The sequence below is a fragment of the Zingiber officinale genome, chromosome 1B, assembly GCF_018446385.1.
Source record: "Zingiber officinale cultivar Zhangliang chromosome 1B, Zo_v1.1, whole genome shotgun sequence".
Taxonomy (NCBI): domain Eukaryota; kingdom Viridiplantae; phylum Streptophyta; class Magnoliopsida; order Zingiberales; family Zingiberaceae; genus Zingiber; species Zingiber officinale.
The window spans coordinates 98,870,860-98,894,664 of record NC_055986.1 but is presented as its reverse complement, the minus strand read 5'-3'; the positions used below and the strand labels follow the sequence as shown (position 1 = coordinate 98,894,664).

Below are 23,805 nucleotides of genomic sequence, written 5' to 3'. Positions count from 1 at the left end.
GCAATGAGAAAGCTAATGATAGCCACCATGTCTGAGGGGACACTCGTAAGGGATCATATCCTCAAAATGATGGCCTATCTGAACAAAATACAAATTCTTGGAGGAGAAATCGATGGGGAAACACAGGTCGATATAATTCTCCAAACGCTACCTAGAAGTTTTGAGCAGTTCCGCCTGAACTATAACATGAACAATAGAGAATATACGTTGACGGAACTTCTGACAGAACTAAAGGCAGTAGAAAGTATATTTTGTCAAAGTTCTCAGATTCATTATGCTGAAAATGGTTCTACTTCTAAGCCGAAAGGCAAGAAGAATAAGAAATAGGTCTTTTCAGCAAAGAGAGTGAATAAACCTCAGGGACAAAAAGCTGGAATGAAGAAGCCGAAGGGCAAGTGCTTCATTTGCAAGTAGTCAGGACATTGGAAGGTGGATTATCCTCATAGAAATCAGAACAATAAAGGTATATCTCATGCTCAAGTAGTTGAAACATGTTTAGCGGTGTTATCTACCAGCACCTGGTGTATAGATATAGGAGCCACTGATCATGTCTGCAATTCTTTGCAGGTGTTCTAAGAAACCCGATGACTATTTGATGGAGAGATAATCGTCTACATGGGCAATGCTACTAAGGTGACGGCTGTCGCAGTGGGAGACGTCTACTTATCTTTTGATAGGAATAGAAATATGATTTTTAGAAATTGTTTTTATGTACCCAGTTTTAGAATGAATTTAATTTCAGTTTCTAAACTGTATTTGGATGGATAGTCAGTTTCCTTTAGTAACAATGTGGTTATAAAGAAAAATAAGGTGATTATCTGTTCTGGTGCATTGGTTGGCAATTTATATACATTAAATCCAATTTCTCCCACAAAGTAAAATATGGAAATTAATAACACATCTTCTAACTTTAATAAGAGAAAAGTGTTGGTGCAACCTTAGGTCAAGGTTGACCTGGTTGACCCGACTCGAGTTGACCTGACTCGAGGTGTATTTTGATGTTTGACGAGAATAGAAAAGTTGTATCTTGATGTTTGACAAGAATACAAACTTGGGAGATTGTGGGTGTAACCTTTGGTCACGGTTGACCTGGTTGACCCGACTTGAGTTGACCTGATTCGGAAAAGTCCAAGCAGGGAGCTTGGCACGGGAAAAGTCCAAGTATGGAGACTTGGCACGGAAAAGTCCAAGTATGGAGACTTGGCACGGAAAAGTCCAAGCAGGGAGCTTGGCACGGGAAAAGTCCAAGTATGGAGACTTGGCACGAGAGAAGTCCAAGCAGGGGCTTGGCACAGGAGAAGTCCAAGTATGGAAGCTTGGCATGCGAAGTCGGAGAGGGCTCGGCAGCTCGTTCTCCGGACTAGGTCAGAGAGGGCTCGGGAGCTCGTTCTCTGGACCGAATGTGGAAGTCAGAGAGGGCTCGGTAGCTCGTTCTCTGGACTGGAAGAAGTCAGAGAGGGCTCGGTAGCTCGTTCTCTGGACCGGACGAAGTCGGAGAGGGCTCGGTAGCTCGTTCTCCGGACTAGGTCAGAGAGGGCTCGGGAGCTCGTTCTCTGGACCGGAGGAAGTCGGAGAGGGCTCGGTAGCTCTTTCTCTGGACTAGGTCGGAGAGGGCTCGGGAGCTCGTTCTCTGGACTGGATGAAGTCGGAGAGGGCTCGGTAGCTCGTTCTCCGGACTAAGTCAGAGAGGGCTCGGTAGCTCATTCTCTGGACAGGACATGGAAGTCGGAGAGGGCTCGGTAGCTCGCTCTCCAGACTAGGTCAGAGAGGGCTCGGTAGCTCGTTCTCAAGACCAGGAAGGCCTTAGGATTTAGGGATGGGAAGCTCTAAATCCACATGGGCATTGGATCGGTCAGCAGACCGATCCAGTGATACTATGGGTTTTCTGATCGGTCTGGTGACCGATCAGTAACCAAACAGTGGCTCACTATAAGTTTCCTGATCGGTCACCAGACCGATCAGATAACGATCAGGAGGCAGAGAAGGTAGGGGGATCGGTCTTTGGACCGATCCACCTATAGCCTGATCGGTCCACAGACTGATCAGGCTTCGAAGCCAACTCTCACAGAGAGTTGGTTGATCGGTCTGGGGACCGATCAGCCTAGGGCCTGATCGGTCCACAGACCGATCAGGAGACTCCCAGACCGATCAGGTTGGAGCCTGATCGGTCCAGGCCTAGCCGTTGCGACACAACGGCTAGATTTCTGTGTTGTTCTTTGTCTTCTTCTTCGCAGGTGCAGATATAAATCATATGCTGAGCACCTCTACAGTAGCTCTTCTTCCTCACTCTTGCGATCTGAGCTTTGCTGAGCTCCCTATTCCTGAAGCTTCGTGTGAGCTTCCCTCGATTGGGTGATCAGCTGCTGTTGACATCGTGAAGTTGCTGCTTCATCGAACTCCAGTCGACGAGAAGGCAAGCAAAGTGTTTTTACATTTATATTGTTCTTGTTTTCTTTCTCTATTGGTTGTACTCCACTCTTGCTATTGCAAGAGAGATTGTGGCGAGGTTTCTCCACCCAGAAGGAGTTCATATTAGCCGGTTATCCGGGGTCTCATCCACCGACGGATTGATAGGCTTCGTCCACCTTACGGACACGCCGAGGAGTAGGAGTATCATCTCCGAACCTCGTTACATCATCGTGTTTGAGGTTTGAGCTTCTCCACTTTCGTTTCTACATTGTATTTCCGCTGCGCTAACCTAAATTGTAGGAAGAAACGATAATTTAAGGTCGGCTATTCACACCCCCCCTCTCTAGCCACTATCCGAAGGTCCTAACAAGTGGTATCAGAGCAAGGTTGCTCTTCGTCGGATTAACACCCGGGGGAGCACAAGCTAGAGAATGGATCTACTTGGAGAAGACATTACGATTCCACCCTTCTACGATCATGACGACTTCGCGTATTGGAAGGTAAGAATGAAGTATTTTCTTATGACTAACCTAGCAAATTGGAATTGTGTACAAGTAGGTTTTATTCCTCCGGTGGATAAAGAAGGAGAACCTCTTGAGAAGAAGAAGTGGACGAAGGAACAAATCCACCGATCCACAATCAACGACGAGGTAACGAAAATCCTTGAATTTTCATTACCTAATGATATCGTGTGTAAGATAGGTGGATACAACGATGCCAAGGAGTTGTGGAACAACTTGGCTAAGTTCCATGAGAAGAGCTCCAATTCAAGTCATGAAGAGGAGTCAAATGAGCCAAGTAGCTCACATCATGGAGGTATGGAATTAGAAGTTGAGGGCTACTCAACATCTAAGGAAGAAGAGGAGGAGAGTTCTTCATCAAGATTGGTGCAAGAAGAAGCCTCTACCTCCGGAAGGGATGAATAAGAGAGCGTATATCCATCCTCAACCCTAGGTAACTCAAGCAACTTAATTTCAAATAAATTACATATAATGTGCTTTGAGTGTAGGGAATATGGGAATTACAAGAGTAAATGTCCAAAGAGGATTAGGAAGACTCCACCGGCGCCAAAGGTCAAGGAAGCCGGAGTCCCGATACGCAAGGGCAAGGAGCACGTGGTGTGCTTCCAATGCAAGCAAAGGAGACATTATAGGAGCCAATGTCCGAGGGGGAGGCAATCTCACAAGGACAAGAGACCAAGCACATCTATAGGGGGAGCTAAGACAAACCCTAAGGTACCCTTTAAGGCACATTATTGCAATTCTAATAAGAAACATGCTAGTAGCTTTATTGCAATTGCCAATGATGATAAGCATGATAACCATAGAAACCGATACATGTGCTTAGGTGCCAAACATGTTAGTCTAGGTAAGGATAATACTAGAAATGCCAACCCTAGAGTTAACTCATCTAAGGTTAAGGAAAACCTAGATAGGAATCCCAAAACAACTAGACATATGCCTAGGAACACCTCAAAGAAAAATGGAAAATTAAAGCTTGAGGTATTAAAGAAGGAAAATCAAGTCTTGAGGTCAAGACTTGACACCTTAGAAAAGACTCTTAAGAATTTGGAGAAGTCAACTCTAGGGTCTAATGGTCAAAAGCAAAATCCCAAGGACATGAGAGGTTTGAGTCACAAACCTAAGTCTCAAGTGGTCAAGCCCACTTACCATAATGTTCCATTCGATTATGGAACAAAACCTAGGGCTAGGAAGACCATCACCAAGGTCACAAGGGGAGTCACCCCTAGAGTTGATCTTGATGAGTCCCAAATGACCAAGGCTTTAAAGCCTAGGAGGGTCATTAGGAGGGTTGCTAGGGAAGTCATCCCTAGTGAATATTTAGTGAACCCAATGAGCTCAAATAGGTTTTGGGTTCCTAGGAGCGTGATTCCTTCACGCTAGATGGTTTAGGGTGTGCCAACCTTAATTGGATAGGTAGTTAACCTACTCATGGCAAAAGGTGGCATTTTAGGAATATTCAAGGTGTAATCAAGCCTTGAAAATGAAATTAAAAAATTATTCCTAAGGTGATTAGGATGTGCCAACCACATTTGAGGAGTTTTCTTGGGTCAATCTAATTGGCACATAGTGATCTAAAAATCTTTAGTATATGATTTTAGGTCTATTACACTTAGGAATATAGAATTTATGTCAAAATGATCAAAATTATCAAAATGGCAACAAAGGCTAGAATTAGGTATTTTCTATACCTTTCCTAAAGGAACGAAAGGTGGTTTATTTTATAATCCTAAAAATAAGAAGATCATTGTTAGCACCAATGCTCGATTTTAAGAAGAAGATTATATAATGAACCTTAAGCCCATGAGTGAAATAGTTCTAGAAGAAATAAGAGAGGACACATCTACTTTAATACCAACAGTACAAGATGAAGTATCATAAGAAATCACAACATGTGTCACACATGATAAACAGCCAGAGACAGTGCTTCGTCATAGTGGGAGGGTTGTGAGGCAACCTGAGAGATTCATGTTTTTGGGAGACTCTTCGGACTTGATCCCAGGTAAACATGAACCAGATCCTCGAACATATGACGAAGCACTCCAAGATATAGATGCAGTATCTTGGCAAAAGGTAATGAATTCTGAAATAAAATCTATGTATTCTAATAAGGTCTGGGAGCTTGTAGACCCACCTGAAGGTGTAAAAACCATTGGATGTAAGTGGATCTACAAAAGGAAAAGAGGGACAGATGGGAAGGTAGAAACCTTTAAAGAAAGGCTTGTTGCGAAAGGGTATACTCAGAAAGAGGGAATCGACTATGAGGAGACTTTTTCGCCGGTAGCCATGCTTAAGTCTATCCGGATACTCTTATCCATTGCCGCTCATATGGATTATGAGATTTGGCAAATGGATGTCAAGACAACATTCCTTAATGGAAGTCTTGAAGAAAACTCGATATGAAGCAACCCGAGGGAATTATTGAAAAAGGCAAAGAGCATCTAGTGTGCAAGCTCAATCGGTCCATTTATGGACGAAAGCAAGCTTCAAGATCTTGGAACATCCGGTTTAATAAAGTAATCCAATCATATGGATTTATTCAGTGTCCGGATGAGTCTTGTGTATACAAGAAGTGTAACGGAAACGTGGTGGTATTTCTTGTACTATACGTAGATGATATTTAGTTAATTGGCAACAATGTCAAGGTATTATCAGACGTAAGGGTATGGTTGTCCAAAAAATTTTATATGAAGGACTTAGGAGAATGTGCACACATTCTTGGAATCAAAGTTATAAGGGATCGCAAGAAAAGAATATTGTGCCTATCCCAAGCTTTATATATTGATACAATCCATGCTCATTTTAGCATGTAAAACTCCAAGAAAGGTTTTTTACCTTTTAGGCATGGAGTTGCCTTATCTAAAGAGATGTCTCCGAAGACATCAAAGGAGATAGAGGACATGAAGGCAGTTCCTTATGCTTCGGCTGTAGGAAACCTTATGTATGCAATGCTGTGTACGAGACCTGATATCTGTTTTGCCGTGGGCATGGTTAGCAGATATCAGAGAAACCCTGGACAAGGACATTGGACTGCTGTAAAGCATATATTGAAGTACCTGAGAATGACTAGAGATTATATGCTAGTCTACCAAGCAGACGATTTGCTCCCTGTGGGTTACACGGATTCGGACTTCCAATCAGATAGGGACAATAGTAAGTCTACATCATGCTATGTGTTTACTCTTGGAGGTGGAGCCATTGCATGGAGGAGTGTTAAGCAGAAATGCGTCTTGGACTCAACCATGGAAGCTGAGTATGTTGCAGCCTATGAGGCAGCCAAAGAAGTTGTATGGCTCAAGAACTTTCTAATGGACTTAGATGTGATTCCTGGTTTGCCCAAAATCATCACAGTTTATTGTGATAATAGCGGTGCAGTTGCAAACTCGAAGGAACCACGAGCCCATAAGGCAAGTAAACATATAGAGCACAAGTACCACCTGATACGAGACATCGTCAAGCGGGGAGAAGTTGTCGTCGCCAAGATTGCATCAGCAGATAACTTGGCAGATCCTTTCACTAAGGCCCTTCCGGCGAAAGCTTTTGATCGGCATGTGGAGGGGATGAGAATCAGATGTATGGCAATAGAAATGGCAACTTAGTCTTTTAGTATAAGTGGGAGATTGTTGGAGAGTATACTAAAAGCCTAACTTTTGTAAACATTTATTTTTGAAATAAAAGAATCACATTGGTCAATATCTGCATTTATTTGTTAAATGTAATTGTTCAATTAATTTATATAGTAGATAACATGGAGTGTGGAGTTACACTCAGAAGATCATGTTGTCGATTCTTTATAAATTATAAACAGTTGCTCACGACTGAGATGGAAAGGAACAAACTATCAGAATAGTCTTAGTGTAATTAAGTATTAGTTTATCTTGATTAATAAATTACACTAGTACACTTTAAGTGTATTGAGTAGGACCATTTAGGTAAGTTCTTTTTTACTGACTTAATAAAAGAATTAGACCTTAGTTATTATGGAAGTGTGTGCTCTTAATCCTAATATAACAACAAGCACATATATTTAATATTTATTTCTTTGACTTATCAAAGGGTGAGGTTTAGCTCGATAAATCAATATGCCCGATAAGTTGGAAAATGATGTTACTTATAGTGTGTGTTGTTGATTATAGAAGGAATCTGTGTCCTAGTTATCTAGGTTGAGAATGTCACCAAGAGGAGCTCATAAGGATTGCCATGTTAAACCCTGCAGGTGGACTTAGTCCGACATGACAATGAAGTTGAGTGGTACTACTCTTGGAGCTAGATATTAATTAAGTGAGTTGTCAGTAACTTAATTAGTGGACATTCGTTATCTTAATTACAGGTAGACTAATACACTCATGATAAGAAGGAGCCCATAATGTAATTTGGGATTGGTGCGGTAGTACGATAATAACTCTCAAGTGGAATGAGTTATTATCGATGAATTTGAGTTGTGTGTTCGGGGCGAACACGGGATACTCAAGCTCATCGGAAGGTCGAAACCAATTTCTTCTCTAGGTCCCTGTCGTAGCCTCTTTATAACCTCAAATCTATCCAAATATAAGCACATCTTAGTGTCCAAGAAGGGGGCCGGTCCAATGCTTGGTGACCAAGCAAGGGCCGACCACATCCTCTTCTATAGGGGCCGACCCTTTGCTTGGTGACCAGGCATGAAGGGGCCGGCCAGTATAATTCAAAAAGGGAGGGTTGTTTTGAATTTTTTAAAATCTTCTCTTTGTAGAAAACTATAAGTTTTAAAAGAGAGATTTTAATTTTTAAAACTTTCCTTATTTGAATTAGGCCACATATTTTAATAGAGAGTTTTAAAAGTTTTAAAACTTTCTTTTTTTAACCATCCTCATAATTTAAGAAAAAAAGGAAGATAAATTTTAAAATTAAAATTTTCTATCATCATGTTAAAAAAGGAAATTTTATAAGAGAAGTTTTAAATTTTAAAACATGTTTTTAATTTTTAGAACTTTCCTTTTTTAACTCCTACATTAGGAAAGAGAGTTTGTAAATTTTATAAGAGGATTTCTTCTTGTAAATTTTTTTTAAAAAATATATTTCCTTATTCTTGATGTGGTAGCCGGCCACCTTGCTTGGAGCCCAAGCAAGGGACCGACCAATTATAAAATATATCATCATCTAATTGATTTGGTGATTGATTCAATCAGGAGGAAAGAAAAGGAAAATTAAAAGGGAAAAGGAAAAGCTAGAGGAAGATTTTAATTTTTATAAAAATTCTTCCCTTATTTCCCTTGGGCAACTAATATAAAAGAAGGGGTGAGGAGGCTTATTGAGACATAACTCTTATTCTCTTGCTTGGAGACTCTCTTGGTGTGGCCAACCCTCTCCCTTCTCTTTTCCCTTTTGCTCTCTTCTCCTTGGTGGTTGTGGTGGCCGGATTTTAGAAGAAGAATAAGAAGCTTTTGGGTGGTGTTCATCTTGGAGGATCGATGCCCACACGACATCCAAGGCGAGGCGAGGAATACGGGAGAAGATCTCGAGGTCATTATCTTACAAAGAGAAGACATAACTAGTAATTTTCTTCCGCATCATATTAGTTATTTTCTTTGTAAGAATTTTAAATACAAGAGGCAATTAGATCTAGTTTTTCGAATTAGTTTTTCAAGTTTGTCTTTTCTTCTTTTTCGAATTTGTGATTCGATTGTTCTTTTTGGTTAACCTAGAGTTATTTAAGGAAATTAAATATTATATTTCCTTAAAAGGCTTTGTCTAGGCGGTGGTGGTTGCTCCCATATTCAAGAAGGCCATGTGCCTTGCCATGCAGTCCTGGAAGCCAATTTTGGAAATTAATATTTAATGGAATTAATAACATAGGTGGATTTGAATCAATAGTGTTAAGTTCCGCTTGCGATTCAAATCTAAACCATTAAGAACAGATAAGTTAAATTTGGAATCAATGATGTTAATTTCTGTCTGCGATTCCTAATTTAACTTCTAAAGAACACAATAGGTTATTTAAGGAAATGTTCGACACTTGTACAAAAAATTTTGTTCAGTGGAACTGGTACGTTTTCTTAGGACTTACCAACAATTGGGATAAGGGCTAGGGTTTGCCTCTGTGTGTTTAAAATTCAAATAGGTTATGCACATGTCATACATAATTTAGGCTGGATAATAGTAGGATGTGCTAACTCTTTGGTTGCAGGCTCAAACTATTATGGCATTTAGATATTGTGTGTGATTTGACCTTTGGACATGTCAAGGGCATTATTTTGTGTGCATGATTGTATGTATCAAATACAGCAGGAGTTGTTTTATTTTTAGAATTTTATTTTTTGTTCGATCTAGAATACATGTACATTCCTTTATGGAATATAAGATCGATATTTGTAAAATTCTATATTTGTCGTGGATCGTATCTTTGTGAGGCGTGGTGCTATTGGAGGACCAGAGGCGCAGCGGAATAAGAAGCAAGATAGATGCGACAACTCGACCCGATGCTGGTGGCTAAAGATGGCAACAGCTAGGGTTGGAGCATACTGAAGATAGTGAAGGAAAAGGCCATAATATTTGGAAAATTAATTTCCAAATTTATTACTTTTATTTACTGTGATATTTATGTGCATGTGATGTATGCTAGCATAGGTTAAAATCCTCAATTTTAAATAACTAAGTGGGAGAGGGATTTTAATAAATCCCATGGTCTCCATTACTGGTTTGTAAGTGATGCAACAAGCTTGCGAGTTGGCTCGGAGTGCCTCCCTCCACAACGGATGGGTTTGTTGCGGATCACTAGATCAAACTTTCTTTTATGGATGGTTATAGGAAATTATTTAGGAGCGTGTGATCTTCTCCAACTAAAGGGGCGCAATCCTATTTAATGGACTTAGTATCAAGTAATGGTATAGACTTAGACACATTCAATAGTATCCTCCCCAACGGAGTCACTGCTATTGTTTTATGTGACCAAATTGCAACCGACTATTACTTTTATTTGTCATAAAGTTAGGATGACAAGATAATACAATTAATGGGTCACACCCTCCTCTTACAAATGTTGAATTTGTATACGTCCACACTAACATGGCATGCAATATTCACAGTGATTTGAGGTGTTGGTTAATTTAAAATAGTATTGTTTGAGGAATCAATATTATTCTAAATTTAGAGTCTTGACCAAAGTTTTTTTTTGTGATTCTTAGGATGACTTTCAACCCACTGGCCATTATATTGAAAGAGAACAAACTTACTGGTCCCAACTATATTGATTGGAAAAGGAACCTGGACATTGTTCTTACTGCTGAAAGCGATAAGTTTGTACTGACTCAGGCTTGCCCTGATGCACCTGACAATGACTCTACCCCAGAGGAGATTGAGTATCGTAAGAAATGGGTAAAAGCTGATGAGATGGCGCGGTGTTATATTTTGGCTTAAATGTCAAATTTATTGCAACATCAGCATCAAGATTTACCAACAGTTTATGATATAATGAACAATCTCAAAGAACTCGTTGGGCACCAGAGTCGGACTACTAGGCAAGAGGAAATGAAAAAGCTAATGACAACCGCCATGTCTGAGGCGACACCCGTAAGGGATCATATCCTCAAAATGATGGTCTATCTGAACAAAATACAAGTTCTTGGAGGAGAAATCGATGGGGAAACCCAGGTCGATATAATTCTCCAAACGCTACCTAGAAGTTTTGAGCAGTTCTGCCTAAACTATAACATGAACAAAAGAGAGTATACGTTGGCGGAACTTCTGACAGAACTACAGGCAGCAGATGGTATATTTCGTCAAAGTTCTTAGATTCACTATGCTAAAAATGGTTCTACTTCTAAGCCGAAAGGAAAGAAGACGAAGAAATAGGTCTTTTCAGCAAAGAGAGTGAATAAACCTCAAGGACAAAAAGCTGGAATGAAGAAGCCGAAGGGCAAGTGCTTCATTTGCAAGCAGTCAGGACATTGGAAGGCGGACTGTCCTCGTAGGAATCAGAACAATAAAGGTATATCTCATGCTCAAGTAGTTGATATATGTTTAGCGGTGTTATCTACCAGCACCTAGTGTGTATGTACAGGAGTCACTGATCATGTCTGCAATTCTTTGCAGGGGTTCCAGGAAACCCGACGACTATTTGATGGAGAGATAATCGTCTACATGGGCAATGCTACTAAGGTGGCAGCTATTGCAGTGGGAGACGTCTACTTATCTTTTGATAGGAATAGAAATTAGGTTTTAAGAAATTGTCTTTATGTACCCAGTTTTAGAAAAAATTTAATTTCAGTTTCTAAACTGTATTTTGATGGATATTCAGTTTCCTTTAGTAACAATGTGGTTATAATGAGAAATAAGGTGATTATCTGTTCTAGTGCATTGGTTGGCAATTTATATACATTAAATCCAATTTCTCCCACAAAGCAAAATATAGAAATTAATAACACATCTTCTAACTCTAATAAGAGAAAAGAACCTTCGGAAATGAACCAAACGTATCTTTGACATCTAAGGCTTGGTCATATTAACTTAAGTAGGATTCAAAGTCTTGTAGCCGATGGACTCTTGGGTTCATTAGAGTTGGAAAACTTTCCAACATGTGAATCCTGCTTGGAAGGAAAAATGACCAAGAGGCCTTTTAAGGCCAAGGGGTATAGAGCCAAAGATGCGTTAGAACTGGTTCATTCTTATTTGTGTGATCCTATGTTTATCCAGGCAAGAGGTGGTTATGAATACTTCGTCTCCTTTATAGACGATTATTCAAGATACCGATACATTTACCTGATGCACCATAAGTCTGAATGCTTTGACAAGTTCAAAGAATATAGAGCCGATGTAGAGAAACGTCTTGGTAAAAATATCATGACACTACGGTCTGACCGTGGTGACGAATACCTCTTTGGAGAGTTTAGGAATTACTTATCAGAAGTCGGGATTCAATCCCAATTGTCTGCACCTGGTACACCCCAACAGAATGGTGTGGCAGAACGAAGAATAGGACTCTTATGGAAATGGTTAGATCGATGATGAGTTATTCAGAATTACCAAATTTATTTTGGGGATATGCTATGGAAATAGCAGTGTACATTCTAAATATGGTACCTTCTAAAACAGTTCCTTCTACTCCCATGGAATTATGGAATGGGCGTAAGCCTAGTCTGAATCATATCCGGATATGGGGTAGTCCAGCACATGTGCTGAAGGGAGATACTGACAAGTTGGAATCACGTACAGAAGTTTGTATGTTTATGGGATATCCTAAAGGAACGAAAGGTGGTTTATTTTATAATCCTAAAATCAGAAGATCATTGTTAGCACTAATGCTCGATTTTAAGAAGAAGATTATGTAATGAACCATAAGCCCATGAGTGAAATAGTTTTAGAAGAAATAAGAGAGGACACGTCTACTTTAATACCAACAGTACAAAATGAAGTATCATAAGAAACTGTAACACGTGTCACACATGATACACAGCCAGAGACAGTGTCTCGTCGTAGTGGGAGGGTTGTGAGGCAACTTTAGAGATTCATGTTTTTGGGAGACTCTTCGGACTTGATCCCAGGTAAACATGAACCTGATCCCCGAACATATGACGAAGTACTCCAAGATATAGATGCAGTATCTTGGCAAAAGGTATTGAATTCCGAAATAGAATCTATGTATTCTTATAAGGTCTGGGAGCTTGTAGAACCACCTGATGGTATAAAAGCCATTGGATGCAAGTGGATCTACAAAAGGAAAAGAGGGACAGATGGGAAGGTAGAAATCTTCAAAGCAAGGCTTGTTGCGAAAGGGTATACTCAGAAAGAGGGAATCGACTATGAGGAGACTTTTTCTCCGGTAGCATTACTTAATTCTATTCGGATACTCTTATCCATTGCCGCTCATATGGATTATGAGATTTGGCAAATGGATGTCAAGACAGCATTCCTTAATGGAAGTCTTGAAGAAAACATCCATATGAAGCAACCAGAGGGATTTATTGAAAAAGACAAAGAGCATCTAGTGTGCAAGCTCAATCGGTCCAAGCAAGCTTCAAGATCTTGGAACATCCAGTTTAATGAAGTAATCCAATCATATGGATTTATTCAGTGTCCGGATGATTCTTGTGTAAACAAGAAGTGTAACGGAAACGTGGTGGTATTTCTTGTACTATACGTAGATGATATTTTGTTAATTGACAACAATGTCAAGGTATTATCGGACGTAAGGGTATGGTTGTCCAAACAATTTGATATGAAGGACTTAGGCGAATGTGTACATATTCTTGGGATCAAAGTTATAAGGGATCGCAAGAAAAGAACGTTGTGCCTATCCCAAGCTTTATATATAGATACAATCCTTGCTCGTTTCAACATGCAAAACTCCAAGAAAGGTTTCTTACCTTTTAGGCATGGAGTAGCCTTATCTAAAGAGATGTCTCCGAAGACATCAAAGGAGATAGAGGACATGAAGGCAGTTCCTTATGCTTCGGCTGTAGGAAGCCTTATGTAAGCAATGCTGTGTACGAGACCTGATATCTGTTTTGTCGTGGGCATGGTTAGCAGATATCAGAGTAAACCTGGACAAGGACATTGGACTGCTGTAAAGTATATATTAAAGTACTTAAGAAGGACTAGAGATTATATGTTAGTCTACCAAGCAGACGATTTGCTCCCTGTGGGTTACACGGATTTGGACTTCCAATCAGATAGGGACAATAGTAAGTCTACGTCAGGCTATGTGTTTACTCTAGGAGGTGGAGCAATTGCATGGAGAAGTGTTAAGCAGAAATGCGTCTCAGACTCAACCATGGAAGCTGAGTATGTGGCAGCCTCTGAGGCAGCCAAAGAAGCTGTATGGCTTAGGAACTTTCTAATGGACTTAGATGTGATTCCTGGTTTGCCCAAGATCATCACAATTTATTGTGATAATAGCGGTGCAGTTGCAAACTCGAAGGAACCACGAGCCCATAAGGCAAGTAAACATATAGAGCGCAAGTACCACCTGATACGAAACATCGTCAAGCGAGGAGAAGTTGTCGTCGCCAAGATTGCATCAGCAGATAACCTGGCAGATCCTTTCACTAAGGCCCTTCCGGCGAAAGATTTTGATCGGCATGTGGAGGGGATGAGAATCAGATGTATGGCAACAGAAATGGCAGCTTAGTCTTTTAGTATAAGTGGAAGATTGTTGGAGTGTATACTAAAAGCCTAGCTTTTGTAAACATTTATTTTTGATATAAAAGAATCACATTAGTCAATATCTGCATTTATTTGTTAAATGTAATTGTTCAATTAATTTATATAGTAGATAACATGGAGTGTGGTGTCACACTCAGAAGATCATGTTGTCGGTTCTTTATAAATTATAAACAGTTGCTCACAAATGAGATGGAAAGGAACAAACTATTAGAATAGTCGTAGTGTAATTAAGTATTAGTTTACCTTGATTAATAAATTACACTGGTACACTTTAAGTGTATTGAGTAGGACCATTAAGGTAAGTTCTTTTTCACTACAAGAAAAATCCTCATAGACATCAGTGGAACAACAGCGGTTTTAAGTAAATTTCAATGTCTTTGAGTATTTTACATCGGTTTTTCCAAAAATCGGCGTCTATGAGCGCAGATTTTCGCTCATAGACATCGGTTTTCTTAGCCGATGTCTATGAGCATCTTTTTCGTTAATAGACATCGATTTTAACAGCGGTTTTTAAAACTCGGTGTCTATGATAACTTCCTTGTTCTATCTACGAAATCAGATAGTTAAAAACCGTTGTTAAAAGTGGTGTTAATGAACCAAAATAAAATAATTTAATTTTCCCACCAATACTTAGCCAAAATTTGCAACACTTCACTCTTCCCTCCAAACCTAAACATATATCGCGCCGTCCATCGTATACCGTCGTGATACCGCCACCACTTTCCTCCTCGCCGTTGGTCATCCGACCATCTCTCTCAGCCTCATCTCCCTCTTCCCTTTCCAAGATCGACGCCCCTTCCTCTCCCGATCAGGATCAACACACTACACCCTTGCTTCTCCGTCCAACCACACCGCATCCCCCCCACCCCCCCCCCCCCCCCTTCTTGTCGTACGCCAACCAAATAAGCCCAACGTTCAAGAACCTCGGAGCATCTTCCATCCTGGTCTTAGTTCTTCCATCCCCTTTTTCTTTTTTCTGAATTGGTTTCTTGGTTTTATTTTACCGATCCCACAGTCATCCTTTAACAATTTGTTCGATGACTCTTCTAGATGAGGTACAATAACTTTTGTTTTTCTCTTTATTTCTATTCTTATCCTTTAAGTCGCTTCTCCCCCTTCTTGTTTCTCATTCAAGCTCTTATGTATCAATTGCTTTCTTTTATAAGATGGCTTTATTTTATAGGAGATTCAAAGCATCAAGTTTTTTTAAAATTAATTTTGGTCTCAATTGATTTCTTTTCATTTTTTTGCATATTGATTTTTTTGGATTTTATTATCCTAATGTGCTCTGTTTGATTTTAAGATAGCAAGTCTACCTAATTTTATATTTCTTAATTTTTGTACCTTTAACCCTAAATCTTTTTCTTGACGAGATTTTGTTGTTGCTTGGCAACATTTTTGTAATAATCTTGTTATTTTTTGTTTGTTTTAACAATCCCTTGCATCTTAGATCATTGATTTTGACAACAATCGATAGTTTACCCCCTTGTTTATGTTGCTTCCCCCTTGTTCTTAATTAAGATCTTATGCATCATGTGCTTGTTTTATAAAATGATCTTATTTTTCAAGTGATTTGAGCCATTAAGTATTTTTTTTGTATTATGATTAAATTCAAATAAATTCTATTTATTTTATTCTAAGATAGTAAGCGTACTCAAATTTAGATTTCTCGATTCTTGTGTCTTTGTTGCTGAACCTTATCTTCTTGCTTTTGTAGTTCCTTAGGAACCTTTTGTTGTTTGATGACGACCTTGCTTATTTTTTGTTTAACAACCCCTTGCAACTTAGATCATCAATCCAAACAACAATCGATCATTTATGGTAGATCCTGCCTTGAGAGATGGCTAAAACAAAGTGGAAAGAATGTTGGAAAGGTACTTCTCTGACTTCTGGAACTAGAATCCAATTTCCAATTAAATTATGCATTTTTTTATTTTTATAACGTATCTGTTTGTTAATTCTTATTGGCACAATTTGGCAGTGTCCTCAATGTAGTAAGAAGTTTAGGCGAAAAGAAATTGTTAATCTTTATGCACCAGTGATTGCTGTACCTAATGCTGATCTAGAAAAGGTTGCATCTGTTTCTACACTACAGGATCTATTTATTCATGATGTATAAATGCTGAATAATTTGGTCATCTTCAAGAAGTACAATGTTTAAAGAAGGAAAACATGTCTCTTAAAATAGAGGTAAGATTAGAGGACTCATTGTTCTCTATATGTTGTATTCTGTGTATTTTTTGTTCCTTTTTTTTATTTGTAACCATTGGATATTGATATCGTAACCTTTTTGTTTTTCCTTTATCTTATCCAGTGCGTTTTATAAACTGCTCAACATTCTCTTTTTTAGTTTTTATATAAAAACATCAATCATGTATCTGGCATGTGAACTCAACAAACCATTTTCATTGGGTAAAATGAACATTGCAAAACTATTATACCTTGTGATTAGTACAAGCCATTATATAATTGGTAGACGATTTGAGTATCAATTTATCTGGAAATGTATATGCAAATGTTCCTATAAAGAAAAATCCAGTTGCTTATGCACTATTTAACGTTATTAACTTCATCTATAGCTCTTTCCTTAGGAATGAAACCTTTGGATGACAATAGGAATGAATAAAGTAACTGCATTGTTCCAATGAGTAAGGAGCTTTTAGCATTTGACCATAAAAAGTATTTTACATGTTAATAAAATTCCCAGTTTGTTAAAGTCTAAGTCAATGCTAGCTAGGAATTTTGTTAACATATTAAATCCTTTATGTGTCATATGCTATAAAGCTCCTCACTCCATAAGCCTATGAAGCCATGTTAAACAGTTTATGTTGATGCATTTTATAACAATGATGGTTATCATTAGGGCCTTATGTTGCATTTTTTTTTTTTGCTGGAATAGGCAAATTATATCTTTTAGTCATGGGTGTATTGTTGTTGCTTTAGCATAAACCTATTAGTTTAACTTAGTCTGGGTCAACTAATTGAATTAAATCAATATATGCTGAAATACATTGGATGCATGTGCTTCTCTTTATAATATATTTTCTGAGGGATATTTTGAATGAGCATTAAGATATTTGAGAATGTGAAGAATTATCATATATGTAATTTGAAAGAATTTACCCAGTGTATTTTCTTATTATTTTTTATGTTTTTTATTGTTTGTGCAGAGAAATGTATTGCTCAAGGAGATTAATAAGCAAAAGGTAATTTCATCATGCAGTTAGTTGCATGTAGCATTTTCTTATCATTTTTCATCATTGGAGAGTCATCCTAAGAAATTGTAGTAACATGACCAGCAAAATGCCATGTCATTGGCTATTTTGTTATAAGTTTTCCTGCAAATTTGTTGAGCGTTAGTCTTACTTTTCCTTTTTAATTTGTTCATGTGTTTTGTTATCAGAAGCGTGCAAAAGATATGGAATGTTTCTTAATAAATGTAAGAGATTATATTCTTTTTTTTAATTAGCCATGTACATCAGATTTTATTATTTTTATTTTTATTTATAAGTGTCAATGTTAAAATTACTTGCTTAGTAGCTGTATCAAATTGCTAGTTCCTTTATTTTGGCCAGGGTCATTTGATACTCGTGTAATGTTCTATTTTATTCTGTGCAGATTAGCTTGCTAAGTCAACATTTAAGTAAAATAGAGCTTCCTCCCAACATTAGCGCTATTAAGGATCTTCGTATCCTTTCAAATGGACTTCCACTTCTTGCATCATTGGGCAAGAAATTATTACTTTACAGGTTAGTGTGTTTTCTTTTGGACAAATATCATCTTGCAAAACTCAGTAAATGTCCTTGTTTGACCTAACTGATCACTTTGTATTCAGTATGGCGAGTAACAACCTTGCACTTAAGTATGACTTACCAGTAATTCTTTGATCTCAGTGGTATTATCAAAAAATTTTGTTTCTGTTTATTTGGTTTAGTTCTCTTGACATACAATGCTTGCTGGATGTATCGTGTTATATTTTACATTGCCAAATTTCGAGTCTGCATTAGTTTTTTTCCCTTCCACAAAGAAAATTGGCTTTTATTTTTTTTTAAATACATGCTAGGAATCCTAGGTCCAGTTTGATTTTCTTTTACTATTTGTATATTAGACAATTTTGACTTCGGTGGTCACGAGTTCGAGTCGTGGAACCAGTCTCTTGCAATGGTAAGGCTGCGGAAGCTTCGTGCACTATACACCAAGCTTCCGCACCAAGGCTATAGAAGATGATAATCCTATAGTTCCCTGAAAGATTGGAAATATTTTTTCAATCAAACTTCAACCAAAAGTTGACCAGTTTTTAATTGTTTCTCGTATCTGGATGAGAAAAGCTTTCCCTGACAGATTGGAAATATTTTGTCAAACTTCAACCAAACGTTGACAAGTTTTCAATTGTTTCTCATATCTGGATGTAAAAAGCTTCCTCTTAGTCTCTTGAGCAAGTATAATATTTGCAGGCTCCTGCTTGGTCATGTTGTGGAGATAAAAGCAATTCACATAATGTGTATGCTGGATTGCAAGTCTGCTTATCTGCTCTTTACGAATGCAATTGCTAGCTAGTGTTAATCATTTGTATTCATGCAGAGAAGGTTTCGTAACACAATTTTCCGGAATAGTCACAGAATGGCATGCTCTTGGTCTTTGATATCCGCCAGACCTCAGAACCTATGCAATTAATAGAGGGCTTAACTAGCCACCCAGTCCATTTTGTTGTTTCTGTTGTGCTAAATGATGGTAGCGGGAGGATTTTCAGTGCTTCTTCTTCAAGTCCTTGTGTCTGGGAAGTCGGCTTCAACTCTCGAAGGTATGGCTGGGACATCATTATTTTATAGAATTTACGGTTCTTTTCAGTTTGTTACAATTTAATCTCAAGTGTGATTCGTCTTAATGTGTTCGAACATGGTTTATGGGACTAATTCTCGTGGTGTATATCAGATCTAAATTCTCATGGTGTTCATTCTTGTTGTGAGCATTATTTTGTTCCTCATTTCAGTTGGATTATAATCATCATATTCATAAATACAGAAATATTTCATGATAGATTTACAAGGTTGCTGATATTTTGTCATAGTGATATCAAATTATTTATGGATTGATGACATATCTTCCCCTTTATTGCAGACCATTTTTGATACCAGAAATGCAAAATCGAGGTGTTTGTATCTCGCTTGCCTGTTGCGGTTCATCCGATACTGCAGTAGCTACCTTTCGACCAAAATTTGGACTGCTTGATGATATCATTTGGGTCGACTACTAATGAATTGAATTTCAAAGATTAAAATTGCGCTCGATGATATCATTTGGGTCGACTACTAATGAATTGAATTTGAAAGATTAAAATTGTTGTTTATGTAGTTGGATTCTTTTAAATTTTTAATCAAGGTGATTTAGCCCCTGTCGATGATTTGTCATCAGCCAATGTGATTTAGGCATCATAGTTAATTATCTTGGAAATATTACACCGATGTATAATAATAATAATTAAATTTTGTACTATTAAAATGTTGTATAATATTGGTTTTTCACTGTTTCGGAAATCGAATCGGTGTCGTTAAATAATACTGATATTACATCGATTTTCCACCATTGCCAAAACCGATGTCATTAACTGATATTACATCAGTTTTATATCGTTGATGGAATTTGTGTTGTTAATATTACATCGGTCGTAAACCGCTGCCAAAACTGGTGTTATTAACATATATTACATCGATTTTACACCGTTGCTGAAACGGTGTCATTAAGTGATATACACCGGTTCATAACCGATTCAAAAATCGATGTCGTTAAGTGATACTACACCGATTATAACCCGATGTCTAAAATGGCAGACCTTTAACATCGCCTTCATAGACATCGGTCGATTTTATAATAGATAGCGGTGGAAAACCGATATCTATGAGGGTTTTTCTTGTAGTGTTTGTACTGACTTAATAAAAGAACTAGACCTTAGTTATTATGGAAGTGTGTGCTCTTAATCCTAATATAATAACAAGCATATATATTTAATATTTATTAATTTGATTTATCAAAGGGTGAGGTTTAGCTCGATAAATCAATATGCCCGATAAGTTGGGAAATGCTATTACTTATAGTGTGTGTTGTTGATTATAGAAGGAATCTGTGTCCTAGTTATCTAAGTTGAGAATATCCCCTAGAGGAGCTCATAAGGATTGTCATGTTAAACCCTGCAGGTGGACTTAGTCCGACATGACAATGAAGTTGAGTGGTACTACTCTTGAAGCTAGATATTAATTAAGTGAGTTTTCAGTAACTTACTTAATTAGTGGGCATTCGTTATCTTAAACACAGGTAGACTAACACACTCATGATAAGAAGGAGCTCATAATGTAATTTGAGATTGGTGCGGTAGTACGATAATAACTCTCTAGTGGAATGAGTTATTATCGATGAACTTGAGTTGTGTGTTCGGGGCGAACATGGGATACTCAAGCTTATCGGAAGGCCAAAACTAATTTCTCTTCTAGGTCCCTATCGTAGCCTCTTTATAGCCTCAAGTCCATCCAAATATAAGCTCATCTTGGTGTCCAAGAAGGGGGCCGGTCCAATGGTTGGTGACCAAGCAAGGGCCGGCCACATCCTCTTCTATAGGAGCCGACCCTTTGCTTGGTGACCAAGCATGAAGGGGCCGGCCAGAATAATTCAAAAAGGGAGGGTTGTTTTGAATTTTTTAAAATCTTCTCTTTGTAGAAAACTATAAGTTTTAAAAGAGAGATTTTAATTTTTAAAACTTTCCTTATTTGAATTAGGTCACATGTTTTAATAGAGAGTTTTAAAAGTTTTAAAACTTTTCTTTTTTTTAACCATCCACATAGTTTAAGAAAAAAAGGAAGATAAGTTTTAAAATTAAAATTTTCTATCATCATGTTAAAAAAGGAAATTTTATAAGAAAAGTTTTAAATTTTAAAACATGGTTTTAATTTTTAGAATTTTCCTTTTTTAACTCCTACTTTAGGAAAGAGAGCATGTAAATTTTATAAGAGGATTTCTTCTTGTAAATTTTTTTAAAAAAATATATTTCCTTATTCTTGATGTGGTGGCCGGCCACCTTGCTTGGAGCCCAAGCAAGGGGTCAGCCAATTATAAAATATATCATCATCTTATTGATTTGGTGATTGATTCAATCAAGTGGAAAGAAAAGGAAAATTAAAAGGGAAAAGGAAAATGTAGAGGAAGATTTTAATTTTTGTAAAAATTCTTCCCTTATTTGCCTTGGGCAACTAATATAAAAGAAGGGGTGAGGAGGCTTCATGAGACATAACTCTTATTCTCTTGCTTGGAGACTCTCTTGGTGTGGCCGACCCTCTCCCTTCTCTTTTCCCTTTTGCTCTTTTCTCCTTGGTGGTGGTGGTGGCCAGATTTTAGAAGAAGAGGAAGAAGCTTTTGGGTGGTGTTCATCTTGGAGGATCGTCGCCCACACGACGTCTAAGGCGAGGCGAGGAATATGACAGAAGATCTCGAGATCATTAGCTTACAAAGAGAAGGTATAACTAGTAATTTTCTTCCGCATCATACTAGTTATTTTCTTTGTAAGAATTTTAAATACAAGAGGCAATTAGATCTAGTTTTTCGAATTAGTTTTTCGAGTTTGTGTTTTCTTCTTTTTCGAATTTGTGATTCGATTGTTCTTTTTGTTTAACCTAGAGTTATTTAAGGAAATTAAATATTAGCTTTCCTTAAAAGGCTTTGTCTAGGTGGTGGTGGTTGCTCCCATATCCAAGAAGGCCATGTGCCTCGCCATGCAGTCCTGGAAGCCAATTTTAGAAATTAATATTTAATGTAATTAATAACATAGGTGGATTTGAATTAATAGTGTTAAGTTCCGTTTGCAATTCAAATCTAAACCATTAAGAACAGATAAGTTAAATTTGGAATCAATGATGTTAAGTTCCGTCTGCGATTCCTAATTTAACTTCTAAATAACACAATAGGTTATTTAAGGAAAGGTTCGACACTTGTAAAAAAAATTTTGTACAGTGGAACCGGTACATTTTCCTAGGACTAACCAACAATGTTACCCACACTACTAGCTCCAAGTCTAATTGCGTTGACATTCATGTGGGACAAGATCCATATTATACGTCATCTTGAGTTAGCTTTAGCTAATCGCCCAAGACTTAGTATAACATAGGTAGACAACGTTTACCAATTACATCATATGTAACTCTTGTATCATTGGGTGAACAAGACTATTTGTTCATTTACCCATCTTTATAAAATCCACATTATAACTTATCTGGAGTTAGCTTTGGCTAATCGCTCAAGACTAGTGACTTTCATCGTATGGGAATGACTCTAAGTTCTTAACTTAGTTAAGTCACACTCGAAGTCCAATAATCAAACATCACTATTGTTCTGTCACACTCTACCAAGATACAATGAGTCACTTTGCTTTGGTAAACTTAACTACAAATGATCGAGGTAGTAGTGAGTACCGAACTTTGGTAGGCATATTTAAAAGAGACCTAATTATGATTAAACTACACATGTATCACATACAATCATAGCATATTATGGCATACATCAACATATATGCTAAATAAAATGTAACATGGTTATGGCCCCATCAACTACGATCTTCTCAAGCCAATGAGAAAAGCAAAAGGTCAACCTTGGTCAAAGCAACTTCTCCAAGTGCTTCCTTAGTCATCGTGTGTTGTAGTCCTTCTCCCTTTTTTCACCATCGTCTAGTAGACTAGTTATTTTCTAATTTGTACATTACAAAACCTAAAAAAACCTTGAGTTACATTTGAGGATAGTCTAAATTTACAATAGAGTGATGAAAGATGAAGGCAGGATATGCAGGCCATATTATGAATTACAACACACACATTCAATCACATTGGGGTTAAAGGGTCATAACTATGCACCATGTCACATATATTCACAATATCCTTATGACATAAAATCTACTATGATTTCAACAAAGAGTCATGAGTAGAAACACCACGGCGGTCATATTTCGTATACTCATTGTATGAGTTGTTGCTATACTCGAGACCCTACTACCCACAATACTAACTATGTTTCATTCCCAACAAAACACCTTTAGCCGAGACCTTGCTGGTCACAGAACCAACTATGTTTCATTCCCAATAAAATACCAATACCAACTATGTTTCATTCCCAACAAAACACCTTTGGCCGAGACCTTGTGTTAGTCACAACACCAACAATGTTTCATTCCCAACAAAAACCAATTTTTGGTCGAGACTCAGATTTTGGCCAAGACTCACAATCTGGCTGAGGCTCATAATTTTATAAATCACAGTAAACCTATCATGCAATTTCTATGTCACATATAAAAATTCTAACAACTTAGTATACGCCTTCACAAGTGGCTCTGATACCATTGTAAGGAACTAGGGCGCTATATAAGTGAAAGTGCAGCGGAAAACATCTAGTTCCTTTAGAAGATCCATATGAAAGGAAAATTATATACTAAGTTTGATAAGAGTTATACCTTGTTGCGTGCCCTTCGCAATCTCGACAGCAACGTTTCTTTGGATGTAGATCTTAGCGCGATCAAGTGGCCATGCCTCTATGGTATCCACACGAACATGTTCCATCCGTCGCACGATCACAGCTTCGGAGAAGAACCATCTTCTTGTGCTAGCAAGAAAAATGGTTCAGCCATGAGGAAGGATCAACCAAGAGGAAGAAGAGGAGGAAGGAGAAGAAGACCAAATCATCCATCTCTTCAATGGTTGAAAATTAGCTT

At 37.9% G+C, this 23,805-nt stretch overlaps 1 protein-coding gene across 1 annotated transcript; it reads left to right on the top strand.

Moving 5' to 3' along the window:
• The first annotated feature begins 15,808 nt into the window (after nt 1–15,808).
• LOC122040358 lies at nt 15,809–19,320 on the top strand. The gene is made up of 8 exons (XM_042599680.1): nt 15,809–15,940; nt 16,048–16,179; nt 17,237–17,272; nt 17,685–17,815; nt 17,902–17,941; nt 18,521–18,583; nt 18,686–18,867; nt 19,185–19,320. Exons 1-8 carry the CDS (start codon nt 15,809–15,811, stop codon nt 19,318–19,320), a joined length of 852 nt encoding a protein of 283 aa, XP_042455614.1.
• The last annotated feature ends 4,485 nt before the right edge of the window (nt 19,321–23,805 follow it).

Excerpts from the sequence above, each read along its gene's own strand:
- LOC122040358 (XM_042599680.1), top strand. The coding sequence starts at position 15,809 with ATGACGACCTTGCTTATTTTTTGTTTAACAACCCCTTGCAACTTAGAT. Across the intron at positions 15,941-16,047 it reads GTGGAAAGAATGTTGGAAAG|TGTCCTCAATGTAGTAAGAA; the intron begins GTACTTCTCTGA and ends ACAATTTGGCAG. Across the intron at positions 17,273-17,684 it reads AGGAGATTAATAAGCAAAAG|ATTAGCTTGCTAAGTCAACA; the intron begins GTAATTTCATCA and ends TATTCTGTGCAG.